The 13834-nt window shown below is 44.1% G+C and overlaps 1 protein-coding gene and 1 long non-coding RNA gene across 2 annotated transcripts; one reads left to right on the forward strand and one right to left on the reverse strand.

Moving 5' to 3' along the window:
• Nucleotides 1-5931: 5931 nt before the first annotated feature.
• LOC122328173 lies at nt 5932-7645 on the reverse strand. Its single transcript, XM_043223879.1, has 2 exons — nt 6673-7645; nt 5932-6584 (listed from the first exon to the last, which is right to left on the reverse strand). Exons 1-2 carry the CDS (start codon nt 7643-7645, stop codon nt 5932-5934), a joined length of 1626 nt encoding a protein of 541 aa, XP_043079814.1.
• Nucleotides 7646-7693: 48 nt separating this feature from the next.
• Nucleotides 7694-8348, forward strand: LOC122327604. Its single transcript, XR_006247684.1, has 2 exons — nt 7694-8082; nt 8197-8348. It is a non-coding gene; the product is annotated as an uncharacterized LOC122327604 (long non-coding RNA).
• The last annotated feature ends 5486 nt before the right edge of the window (nt 8349-13834 follow it).

Below are 13834 nucleotides of genomic sequence, written 5' to 3' on the forward strand. Positions count from 1 at the left end.
TGCGATCTTCCTTCCCTCGTGATTCCTGTCAGTCTGTTAGCGAAACAATAGCGGCGCTTCATCGTGAGATCAACCGGCGCACACACTCGGGCCCTCAGAGGGAAGAGTCGACGGGGAATCTGGTAACAGAGGAACAAATGATGAGGATTACAGACAGAGACGCGCATTATACCGCTGCCCCCTCCGAACCTGTCTCTCTCCCTCTCCATGCTCATTCCACATAATCTGATTCCACGTCCCCGCTGCCAGTAATCCCTCCAAAACAATTTACACCCCCCAAACGCACTAAACGGTTGCGCCACACTTGCACGCAGAATTTAGCATGTAGCGCCTGGTTTGATTGTTTGGCTTTAACGTGAAATCTAATCCCTCCTCCCGCACATTGTGCTTTCGGGTCTGGCCGCGGTGCGCTTGCGTCATCCGCGCGAGGATCACGGAGAGTATTAGCGGCAGCCGTTTACCGCCGCCGTTTACCGCCAAATCTTTGTGCTCTGGCGTGGACGAAGATTGACGGAGTGCTTTAGGATTCCAGCTAAACCTCATTCATAACGGCTTACGTTTAACTGGAAAATCTTGTGAGTAGTTCAGCAAACACTTTCAAAATACAGTAGAAATTGTGCACCTGTGTCATTACAGTATGTTTAAGTTTAAAAATTAAAAATATATTTTTATATATATATATATATATATATATATATATATATACACACACACACACACACACACATATATATATATATATATATATATATGTAGCGCCCCCTACCTCCTTTTATAATGGCTTAGTAAGGAGCAGCACCAGGTTCAATAAACTAATGCCTAAGAGATGGTGTATTAAAAAGGCCCCTCTGACGTCACTGAACCATATACTTTTCTTTTAGACAGTTAATCAGAATAAAATATATACTCACAGTTTGACTGATCAAGAATAAACCCTTTAGAATAAATAAAACACTTGAAGTAGAAGAAAATAAACAGAATTTAATTCCAGTAAATTGAAAGAGTTAGAAATAGATTAACTTTCAAGTAGAATTAAGCAGTAATACTATAATACTATCAAGTAGTATTCACACCATCAAGATGATCTCAAATTGGATACAAACACCGTGGGCCCACACACTCACACACACACTCTTATAACCCACACGAAGCAGGCCTGAATCGTCGGCAGTGCGTAGTGGCCGTGGAAACAGAAAAAACTGGCCTCTTCACTCTCTGAGCAGCAAACAAATGAAAACCAGTGTACCTGGATTCCTTTTTGAACTGTGATACGATCGCGGAAACTCCCTGGTAGGCCTCCTGCAGATCCTCGTACTGCGCCCGTCCCGGTGGCGATGTGGGTCACCCTCCAACGCAGCCAGAGGAACCCCAGACCTCGCGGTGATCTGGAGCGCTATCTGGTTTCCTTCGGGACAATTACACGACGAAACGTCCAAAATCTCAGTCCTTCTGTCCTCGTTTGAAAGTTATTATCAAAAACACACTTTAAACACCGTCTGTCTCAGCACTCAAAGCGAGTGGAATGACGTGACCGCCGTAACGGAAAAACGAACATGGAACATACGAACATAAACAACACAATAAAGTAAATAACTTGTGTATACACACGCACTATATACACTTAAGCGTATTAATTGGATGATTTATCAATTAATTTACTGTATTTCCTCCAGTATTTTCAGCTCAAATCTCTCCGATCAGTTCTATACTTTGCGGCACATCTCTTCTCTCCTCATTAACCACTCACATCCCTTATTTTACCCGAGAGAGGCGGGACTTAACACATACTACCCAATGAAAATAAAATTCATCCTAACATGTAGGGCAAAAGCAAGTTTCTTCACCTGTGCACCCCCAATCAATGTTAATACCAAACCTGGCATTCTTTAAAGACACAAGCACACATATTTTGTGACTCAGTATAAACAAATGTTAGACTCATTAATATTTCAGTTCTGAATGAGACTGAATGAAACAAACTCTAAATGAAGAAACGTCAACCCACAACACTCCAGAATTATATTCTAGTGGGTTACATACTCCCCCTTCTAAACATCTCATGTCCCCATGAGATCACTTCTTAACTGTACACTTTAACTGTAGCTCTGGGCTCCATCTGAACACTTAACTGAGCACATTGAATGCACTGTGCCATAGGGTGACACCACACTGTGCTACAGTGTTTCTTTTCTGATTTTCCACCCTCAACATGTATAATCATTCCTCTATGAACCAGGGTTAGAGGTCGGTTAGTTGGCCGGCCCAAGCTTTCATAGTTCAATTTGATTACAGGTCTTAGGTTTCTTTTGGGGCGGGAATAAACAGTCTCTGCTACCTCTCTGTCAGCATTAGCTGTACAGGATCTCCCCTTCTAAACCAGGATCTTCTCTTTCTTCTGGACTCTGATCTGGTTGTTCTCCACGGACCTCTTCAGTGAACATCAACTCAGCAGCTTCTGTATGAGGTCCATCCAATTCACCTCCAAGGTAAACCGTGTCCTCCACCGCAGATCCATCTTGTGCATCACTCTCTGGTCTGGGTTGTCTCTCTACCCTGTTTGAGTAGTAATACCACAGATCATCCTCGTCACTTTCAGACTCGGTTCTGGGTGCATATTCTCTTTGTGTCACACTCCTCCCTCTTAACTCTTTCTTTTGTTTTCTTTCCACAGGTCCTGTCCTGGTCTCTGTAAGCGCAGAAACTTTTCTTGGGTCTTCAGGAATGGACAACCTCACTTCATCCCCAACAGGTAAGATATGGTCTCGGTGTAACATTCTCATACTCCCCATACCGGATTCAGGTTTCAGGCGATACACAGGTAAGTCTTTTAACTTTTCCACCACCAGGTAGGGAATGGAATTCCACTTGTCACCAAGTTTGTTCTTTCCTGTCAAGGCCAGATTTCGTATCAACACACGATCTCCGACAGCTAAGGTCTGGTGTTTTACTTGCTTGTCGTACAACCGTTTGTTTTTCTGTTGACTTTTCTGGGAAGATTCCGTTGCTAATTGATACGCTTTCTGTAACTCTGTTTTCATTCTTTTCGACATACTGTCGATGGCTACCAGCTCCTTTTCCATCAGGTGAAGTCCCAAAACACATCATCCACGGCAAGCGAGCTTCTCTCCGAACATAAGATAGTACGGTGAGTAACCAGTTGCTTCCGTTCTTAGTACAGTTGTAAGCGTGTACTAAACTGTTAATGTGTTGACTCCATCTGCTTTTCTCTACAGGATTCAGGGTACCAAGCATGGAAAGTAGTGTTCTGTTGAATCTCTCAGGCTGGGGTCCCCTTGTGGATGATAGGAGACGTCCTAGATTTTCTGATTCCCAGCATACTCAGGAGCTCTTTTATGAGACCGCTCTCAAAATCTCTTCCTGATCGGAGTGAATCCGGGAAGGTAAGCCATAGTGAATGAAGAATTTGTCACACAATATCTTGGCAACAGTTAGAGCTTTTTGGTCTTTAGCTACAAATGCTTGGGCATAGCGTGTGAAATGATCAGTTATAATGAGAACGTTACTGAGACCCTTTGAGTCGGGCTCGATAGACAAGAAGTCAATGCATACTAGATCGAATGGCCCACAGCTGGTCAGGTGGTGCAGTGGTGCAACTTTCTTGGATATCGTCTTTCTGGTTACACAACGTCCACAATTCTTAACATACTGCTCTATGTAGGTGGACATTGGGGCCAATAGAATCGATCTCTCAGGAGTTCGGTTGTTTTCTCTACTCCTAAATGGCCTGAATCATCATGCAAGGACCGCAGAACTTGGGACCAGTACTTTTCAGGTAAGACAAGTTGTTTCTTTTCTCTCCCACAGGAACTTTTAGTACGCGCGTGTAGAAGCTGGTTCTGGATCATCAACTTAGGCCCTTGACGCTGTAGCAGAGTAACGGTGGCATTGGAACTCTTAGCAACGGTAAGTATTTTCCCTGACTCTACTTCGTACTTCACTTCACGGATTACAGGATCCTCCTCTTGCGCTTTCCTTAACTCTTCATTGGTCAGTTGTTTCATATGACCCAGACTCAATGCTGTGGGACAAGCAAATGCCTCTGGAATACTCTGAGGAGGGACACATAAATGATCCACCAGTCTGAATGATGACTCGTCACTCTCTGAAACAACTGTTAACTGGCAGATGGCTCTTACTGCCGAATTGGGTATTTCCTTCCATTCAGACTCGGTTGGTTCCCAGGGGTAACGAGAAAGGATATCTGCATCAATGTTATGGCGCCCAGGTTTATACTTTAAACTAAAATTATAGGTAGCCAAAGCAGCTAACCAGCGATGACCCGTGGCGTTCAGTTTAGCACTAGACAACACATAAGTCAGTGGATTGTTGTCTGTCATTACCGTGAACTGGGCTCCGTGATAGATAATCGTGGAACTTGTCCACCACCGCCCACTTCAGCGCCAAAAACTCCAGCTGATGAACTGGGTAACGTCCCTCTGAGTCGCTCAGCTTCCTGCTTGCATAGGCTACTGGCCTGAGCCCTTCAGGATGTTCCTGATTCAGGACAGCTCCTATACCGTTCATGCTGGCATCCACGTGTAGCACGTAAGGCTTGGTGGGGTCTGCAGTAAAGCGAGCACAGGGGCATGTGTGAGGCAGTGGATGATTTTGTTAAAAAGCTGTGGTACACGTGTCATCCCAGCGCTTTCCAAAGGGTTGGATTCCTTGAAGTACCGTTCCATCCTTTTCCTTCTTCTTGTGACCAGATGTTGGTGGATACCCTTTGGTGAGTTCAGTCAATGGCCTCACAATGGCTGAATAACCCTTTATGAAGCGCCGATAAAACCCACAAAACCCCAGGAAAGATCTCAGTGACTTTAGGTCAGTGGGCATTTTCCAGCATGTTATGGCTTCAATCTTGGCTGGGTCTGGTGATACTCCAGCATCTGACACAATGTGGCCCACATAACGAACTTGTGACTGGCAAAACTGACACTTGTCAATCGAGACTTTCAGGCCACACTCCTGCAGACGGTCCAGGACTTTTAATAGCCTCTCTTCGTGCTCTTCAAGTGTGCGTCCGAATACGATGATGTCATCGAGGTAGACTATTACCTGGAGGAGGTGCATGTCACCAACGGCTTTCTCCATTAGCCGCTGGAATGTGGCTGGAGCTCCAGTAATCCCTTGCGGCATCCGTTCAAACTGAAAGAAACCAAGAGGGCATATAAATGCTGTCTTCTCTTTATCTTCGTCCGCCATGGCTATTTGATAATATCCGCTGCGGAGGTCCAGCACGGAGAACCACTTACTACCCGCCAAACAGTCCAGGGCATCATCAATACGCGGCGAGTGTACTGATCAGGGACTGTACGAGTGTTTAGAGTGCGGTAGTCAATGCACATCCTGATTGCCCCACTCTTCTTGCGTGCAACTACTATGGGCGATGCATAAGGACTCCTGGACTCCTTGATGATTCCTGCTGCTAACAGTTCTTTAATGTGGCGGCGGACATCCTCAATGTCCGCAGGTGCAATGCGCCTAGAGCGCTCTCTGAATGGTTTGTTGTCTCGCAGTCTGATGTGATGCTCGACACCGCAGGCTAACCCAACGCCCCACTCACTGGTGGAGAACACATCCCCTCTTTCAGACAACTTCTGACGCAGTCTATGTTCCCAGGCCTCAGGAATAGATGACTGCCCGAAATCAAACAACATTGGGTCTATTTGTTTGGAGCTGTTGTGGCATTCGGAAGGCACTGTGAGCGTGTCAGTGGGATACACATGGGCGACTACAGTTCCTGCAGGGATAGAAATATCCTTAGATGTTTCATTATGAATCAGGACCTGGATATTTTTACCATCTACTGCTGAAGATGGAAGTACTAAAGGAGTTATGAATGTTCCAGCTGGAAGACTGTCTTCCTCAGGGAATCTACCACAAAGATCTCTTTTCCCAGAGGCTTTTCAGTCACCATTTTACAGAGAGCACATACTTCTCCCGTGATGGAACTACACAGTTACCAGGTCCTGTCCAACAAACCTTTCCTTCGGGCTTGTCAAGAGGAGTTTTCGTCTCTTGCTTCCGAGTCAGATGGATTGCAGGGTGTTTGCTTTGGATTCTCAAAACATGTGCAGCACTAGATCCTTCAGTATCATGACTGAAAGCTGTGAGACGTTTGAAGAAACTGGCATTAGTACCAATTATAACTGGCACTTGGGGAGGACCTTGAGGATCAGGGCATACGAGGGCCAGAATGGACAGTGACTCTTCCACTCCAGTTACAGAAACAGGGAAAGTGACATCGACAACTATATACCCCTTGTATGGGTAATTGGATGAGCTGAGGCCCCATATTGACAATCCAGTCAGGGGGTGAATGGGCACATCAGCGAGATTCCTGGAAAACCAGCTGTCAAACACGATCGTCACCTGTGATCCGGTATCTAACAGGGCTTGACATACATGTCCATTAAGCTTCACTTCCACAGTAGATGCCGGTCCAACTAGGCCTTTGGGAAGACTGCTGGACTCACTGATGTCTGTCTGACTCTTTTTGGAGAAACAGGCTTGGTTCTGGGCTTTTCTGCTGTTGTCGCTAGTCTCATACTTCTCACTCTTTGCTTGTCGAGAGAGCGAATGAGCTTTTGAATTACTTGATCAGAATTTGGTGGAGCTTGACATTTTGTCGCAATATGTCCGTCCTCCCACATCTGTAGCAGAAATAATCATCTCTTGTTCTTGTTACTTTGCCTTTCAGGGACATGTACGAAGTGGAAGGTTTTGGCTGCCTCTCGGGAACTTGATGTGAGAGGTGAGTAGAGCTAACACTCATAATGGTCAACTGCTGCTGCAAATTTTCGATCTGTTTTCTTAACTCTTGGACTTCAGCATTGTCAGTTGTTTCATTCTTTATCTGTTTTTCTTTTGGTTTAATTACAAGGGATGAAGTAGACACTGTTTTGGACTCACCTCCACATATTTGTGTTCTTAACTCTTGAATCTCAGCCTTGAGTTCTTGGATGACAGAGGTGCTGGTTCTCTCTTCTTCATGAAAATGTATAGCTTTGGCTTTAACAGACATCCTGTGGCGAGATGCCTCACTCTCCTCTGCCTCCCGTATCTCCTTCAGTAGACTAAGAAAAGAAGGTGGGTGATTTTTTCTTTCTCTTAGCCGTAGCTGGAGCAACATCATGTCGGAATTCACGGCCCCTCGAACTAACTGTTCAATTCGTGCTTTATCCACTAGTCCTGGAGTTAATCCATCACGTTCTACAACTTTGTTGAGCATCTTTTCTATCCTTCGCAGGAATTCAGAGAGGGTCTCTCCAGTGTTCTGACGCATGAGACGAAACTTGAAATACAAGTCCTCACCAGACTCGGAGGTGCCGAATGTGCTCTCTAATGCTTCCAAGTACTGCAGGGCACTCGCCTCAGGATCTGAAAACCGGACAGCTCTTATGATCTCCAGAGCAGGTCCCTTCAGGCTTTCTACAATTAAGTGTCGTCGTTTTTTCTTTTCAGAGCACTCACACTCCGTTATCATAAGCCTTGCTTGTTCAATCCAGGTTTCCATATTCTCCTCTCCTGGGGGGGTAGGAACTATGGCTGAAAACGTGCGCAGGCGTCGGTATGCATTGGCATCACTGGGTTGCTTTACAGTCTTTTCCAGAACCTCACCCATGGCACGTATGATGGACTCAGGGGAACTGTCAGTTGTGCTGCGGGAGTAAACAAAGTTTGTACGTCACTGAGTGATTTACCTTCTTTCATCAGGAACTTAGCAAGTTTCTCAGTAAAATCTCCAGAGGCAGTGTCAGGTACGGATTCTCTTGGTTGGACTGCTGTGATGGTCCATGGCTCTTTATTTTCTCCAGGTGACACTTCTGGAGGTAGGTGTGTGGTGTCAATGGCTTGTCTGCACTCACACAACGCAAAGACAAATCGTGAGGTAGGTCCTTCTCTTGTGTCTCTGACACGAACTCTTCCTAGGGCTTTTATGGTTTCCAAAGTCTCTTCCATCTTAGCCACTTCTGTGTGTACAGGTACATTACTCAACATTAAAGCATGACCCTCATCAACACCAACATCTTTGCACCAGCTGATTAACTCTGCTTGCAGGTAGGGGTCTTTTCTCAGAGCCATGATGACTGTTTATTCACTTCTCGGTTACTTAAAATGAGGTGGCAAGATGTGCTTGAGCTTGGCTGGTCTGACCTGTCTTTTTCTTTTCAGGAATTCTTCAGTGACTTACCAGAGGGAGATCCCGGACGAGCCCCCAATTTATGTAGCGCCCCCTACCTCCTTTTATAATGGCTTAGTAAGGAGCAGCACCAGGTTCAATAAACTAATGCCTAAGAGATGGTGTATTAAAAAGGCCCCTCTGACGTCACTGAACCATATACTTTTCTTTTAGACAGTTAATCAGAATAAAATATATACTCACAGTTTGACTGATCAAGAATAAACCCTTTAGAATAAATAAAACACTTGAAGTAGAAGAAAATAAACAGAATTTAATTCCAGTAAATTGAAAGAGTTAGAAATAGATTAACTTTCAAGTAGAATTAAGCAGTAATACTATAATACTATCAAGTAGTATTCACACCATCAAGATGATCTCAAATTGGATACAAACACCGTGGGCCCACACACTCACACACACACTCTTATAACCCACACCGAAGCAGGCCTGAATCGTCGCTTGGGTACGTAGTGGCCGTGGAAACAGAAAAAACTGGCCTCTTCACTCTCCTGAGCAGCAAACAAATGAAAACCAGTGTACCTGGATTCCTTTTTGAACTGTGATACGATCGCGGAAACTCCCTGGTAGGCCTCCTGCAGATCCTCGTACTGCGCCGTCCCCGGTGGCCGATGTGGGTCACCCTCCAACGCAGCCAGAGGAACCCCAGACCTCGCGGTGATCTGGAGCGCTATCTGGTTTCCTTCGGGACAATTACACGACGAAACGTCCAAAATCTCAGTCCTTCTGTCCTCGTTTGAAAGTTATTATCAAAAAACACACTTTAAACACCGTCTGTCTCAGCACTCAAAACGAGTGGAATGACGTGACCGCCGTAACGGAAAAAACGAACATGGAACATACGAACATAAACAACACAATAAAGTAAATAACTTGTGTATACACACGCACTATATACACTTAAACGTATTAATTGGATGATTTATCAATTAATTTACTGTATTTCCTCCAGTATTTTCAGCTCAAATCTCTCCGATCAGTTCTATACTTTTATGCACATCTCTTCTCTCCTCATTAACCACTCACATCCCTTATTTTACCCGAGAGGGCGGGACTTAACACATACTACCCAATGAAAATAAAATTCATCCTAACATGTAGGGCAAAAGCAAGTTTCTTCACCTGTGCACCCCCAATCAATGTTAATACCAAACCTGGCATTCTTAAAGACACAAGCACACATATTTTGTGACTCAGTATAAACAAATGTTAGACTCATTAATATTTCAGTTCTGAATGAGACTGAATGAAACAAACTCTAAATGAAGAAACGTCAACCCACAACACTCCAGAATTATATTCTAGTGGGTTACATATATATATATTATTGTTATTTAATTTTTTTTATGCTCAACAAGGCTGTATTTATTTGATCAAAAATACCGTCAAAATGTTTTAAGCACACTTTTTTGTGTTTGTAAATTATGTTTATTAGATGACAACTTTAAACAAAAACGTTTATGCAAGTAAAAAAATGAGTACATTAAAATTCTATTTTAATATTTCTAAAAAAAATTTTATTCCTGTGATGATCATCAGTCCAGTCTTCAGTGTCACATGATCCTCAACATGAGCTCCAAAACATTTGTTAACGCCAGTAAGTATTTACTGTCACTTTTGATGAATGTATTGTATATATATATATATATATATATATATATATATATATATATATATATATATATATACTGTTCACATCGAACCCGTTTCTTTGCTCGTGTCTAGGAATCACGTTTTCTCCGTCCGCCCGAGAGCGTCACGTTCAAACACACGTCAGTCGATTTGTGTGTTCTCCAGCAGCCGCAGTTTTTCTGGTTGTGTTTGTTTTGTGCGTCTGCGGCGAGCGGCCCACACACCTGCAGACTGCAGCGGGGAGAGAAGGAAAGAGGGAGAGACAGCATGTCTGGCTACCAGGTCTTTATCCCAGCGCCCCGCGTGCCAGACTCCAGGGGCTGGAACGCTTTAATGCCGAGCACAGCTCGCGAAACGGCTCTCGTTCGGTTCAGGGCCCCGGAGGCACCCCTCCGCGTCGGCCCGTAACCGCGACCGCGTGGTTGTTTCGCGACAACGGCTTCCGGCATTTAAAGAGTTAATCCCGCAGACGGCAGCGAGCGCGTGGGCGTTTGGGTGTGTTCGTGCCGGAGAGAGAGAGAGAGAGAGAGAGAGAGAGAGAGAGAGAGAGAGAGAGAGAGAGAGAGAGAGAGAGAGAGAGAGCGTGTGTGGATGTGTGGGTGCGTGCGTGCGTGCGTGCGTGCGAGAGAGTGTTTTTGGCTCGCCGTCCTGTCGGGAAGACGCGCTCCGTGGCGGTACTCTTCAACCCTCCGGTGCCGTGACCACGAGCGGTCGCGCTAAAGGTCTCGGGCCTGAAAGCCACGGCCGAAACTTTCCGTCTGTCGTAAACAAAATTCCGATCAAGTTTGGTTTGCTGCGTTTTTGCATCCGTGGCAAGTGTTTTGATAGGGAAGGATAAAAATAAAATGCTAAGGGTCCTTGCAAACTGATTCCAGAAATTTTGTGCGCATGTCATTCTTTCGCGTGAAAACGCAGAAAATCGAACCTGATGCTTTTTTTTATGATGCAAGAAAGTTTCTGAGGTGGCGTTTAAACGTGATTGACACCACTTGATGTTGTATTTATTTATTATTTATGCGAAAATTTGGGACGAAAATTTCAGAAACAAGGCCATTGAGCGAAACCTTCGTTTGAAATTTCTGCATGGTTAAAAAAATACGTCCTCGTGTTATGTCAACCATGTTTACACGCCGGTTCCGAAACTTTCGTCCAACTTAAAAATATTCGGATCAGGTCAAATTTTCTAGGCGTTTGTTAGGAAGGATGATGAATAACTGGATAAACGCATGCGAAAATCTTCGACTCAATGCGCAGTGACCTTCAGTGTGCAATGACCTTGATTTTAGTCCGATATTTTCGGATATTGAATATGTCCTTACGCTCTGTCAATCGCAGCTGCACACTGCCTCCGAATCCTTTGTCCGTAACAAAAAACTAATTCGGGTCCAATTGTCGTATTCGTATTAATCATTTTGACAGTTCAGAGCCAAGTGTGCAACACTTTTGCAAAATTTTTAGGATAACGAATCCGAAAAAAACCCATATAAAAATGTTGAGTCTGAAATTCTCGTCCTTAACTTTGTAAAAAATCGATCGTGTTTTCACACAATCATCTGTCTTGAAAAATTTTGGTTCAGATTGGATTTTTTGCATTTTCACATCCAATAGCAAGCATTTTGAGGGAGACGTTGGACACTGTGTGCGAGACAGCAGCAGTTTTCATTTGAGAACTGCACACACTTGATCTTTATATATATGCAGCACTTATACCAGAGCGGTGATTATACTGGTCAAGGCAGTAATTGTTTCTGAGGGTGTGATCAATTTCGATTAAATTGATGGGTGACAGTTTTTCCCTAGTAACACTCAAAGGATGCGTTTCAGCATCTTGGTGTGTAAACACGGCTAAATAAACACGGCCAATCTAAGACTGCACGGCGCAGAGATAAGACTATCGTTTTCCCTTCGACCCTTAATTTTTTCCCTCCATCACATCCCCCTGTCCGCCCAGACACTAAGTATGATTAGAGAACGCAAGAAATGCGACTTCCCGAAGGAGAACGCACGTCTAAACAACTCTGGTTGCTTGCACAAACATCCCGTCTCCAGCAATCTGTAAAATAAACCCAAAACACACACACACACACACGTGATTTTTCCCACAAGGGAAGCCCCGGCGAGAATTTCTGTTCCCTACTTGAGACGCAAACGCACGCTAACGCGTTTAAATGGTTTCCCGTAGGAGAGAAAATCGCAAATGCTAGCTCTTCAATATTTCAGCCGTTTCTCATCAAAAAGACTGAATGGAGATCAGATGGACGCTGTCGTGATTTTTCATCTGAGATGATGACCTTGCAATGCATTTCCTATGGAGCAGCCTGCGCTCAAATACCAAGAGTGTAATATCTCAATAGAATCTCGTAAAATTTTTCAAAGACGTGATCTATGCCATTAATTTAACTCCATATTCGTGCTTCATTTCAGGAATTGTCTCATTTGTGTCAAAGAAACTTTGATTCTTTGAGGCAAAAAATGAAACGCAACTCAGAAATCAAAAGAATGAATGATAAAAGCCGCATTTGCGGTGACAAATCTATTCTTCTGGGTAGCATTTAGCGTTAACGCTCGCAAGGGGAAGGCAACAGCATCTGATGCGCGGAAGTTCAAACATTAACCGGGTAAGAGGAACACAAGTGTGAGTCAAGAGCGAGAGAAAAGAGAGAGAGAGAGAGAGACTGTGGTGAGTCAGCCTTCGGTATAAGAGGGATCGAAGAGATCGGACGACAGCCAGAGGCTGCCACGGTTCAAGACACACGCGCGGATGCACGTCTCAGATGAAGATCGCTCTTGCGTCTCTGCGCAGTAAGGAATGCCTCTGAGTCCGCACAACAGTTGCTGTGTCTCACATACTGGGAAAAAGTCATTTCTGGTATTTCTTTTTTTTTAATTTTAAGATTTTGCTAAACAAAGCAGTGTGCTATGTGGTCTTTCGAAGCGCTCCAGCTTGTCTTACTGCCCGTTTCAAGCCTATCTCTCCTATTGTACCTCCCTCTCAGCTCAGGCGGCGGCATTTAAAGGACCCTTACAGTGCTGCCCTGACATGCTCTTGGCCTTGACTTCGGTGAGAGAAACCTCCGGGTCCTGACAAGGACAGCGGAGCGAGCAGCTTTCCGCTCCTCCACACATCTCATTACGTCCTCTCTTTCTTGCCCGTATTCCTATTCTAGAGTTCCTCAATTTTTCTTCTACTTTCTCTTGTTGTGTCTATGAACGGTCAAATCGTTTTTTCTGGTTTTGAAAGTCTATATCTTGTGGCTGGTAAAAATGCCAGTGGTGAAATATCTACGCCACAATGTGCTGCAGTGTTTGACCATTTCTGCTGCAGCTTTGGGTACGTCCTTAAACAGAAACATCGGCCAAAGGCTGTAAACTCATGTGGTGAAAAAAGGAAGTTGCAATCGGAGGTGCAACTCAAGACGCCGCTGGTAAAGTATATGCATTAATTGTATAAGTGTGAATACCAGCACGCTGCGGTTTTTACAACTTTCGATGCATGTTTATCCAATTAATTTAACAGAAATTTTGAAGAATGATGAGAAACTATAGGGAATGGGTGGAAATACAGTTCATTCCTGTTGCAGTCTAACACGGTGCATCTTACATTTACATTTATGGAAAATTATTGGTCGGGTGGGAATGGGATCCAAACCCACCATGGATTTAAACTTGTAACTACAACATCTAAATAAGCTAAGTTTCAATGCATTTTGAGCTACATCTACAGATTATCCAAAGCAAGTAGCGTAGCATTCAATGTATGCATTTTATAATTTCCTATTTGAACTGGGAATCGAACCCATAACCCTAATTTTGTTAGTACCATGCTTTACTGTTCGTGCTATAAGAATATGTTAACCGAGTCATTTTTAACTTCTTCTCCTTTAAAAGGGAAAGCTGTAATTGTGGGTATGTCCACCAGGGCTTTACCGAACATCGGCAGGGTTAAAGGGATCGTAGAAATGTTTGGGAAAAACAGTT

Source organism: Puntigrus tetrazona, chromosome 22 (genome assembly GCF_018831695.1).
Source record: "Puntigrus tetrazona isolate hp1 chromosome 22, ASM1883169v1, whole genome shotgun sequence".
Lineage (NCBI taxonomy): Eukaryota > Metazoa > Chordata > Actinopteri > Cypriniformes > Cyprinidae > Puntigrus > Puntigrus tetrazona.

Coding starts and splice junctions, on each gene's coding strand:
- LOC122328173 (XM_043223879.1), bottom strand. CDS start 7,645: ATGGGTGAGGTTCTGGAAAAGACTGTAAAGCAACCCAGTGATGCCAAT. Junction 6,585..6,672: donor TGATTATTTCTGCTACAGAT/GTGGGAGGACGG, acceptor TCTCTCGACAAG/CAAAGAGTGAGAAGTATGAG.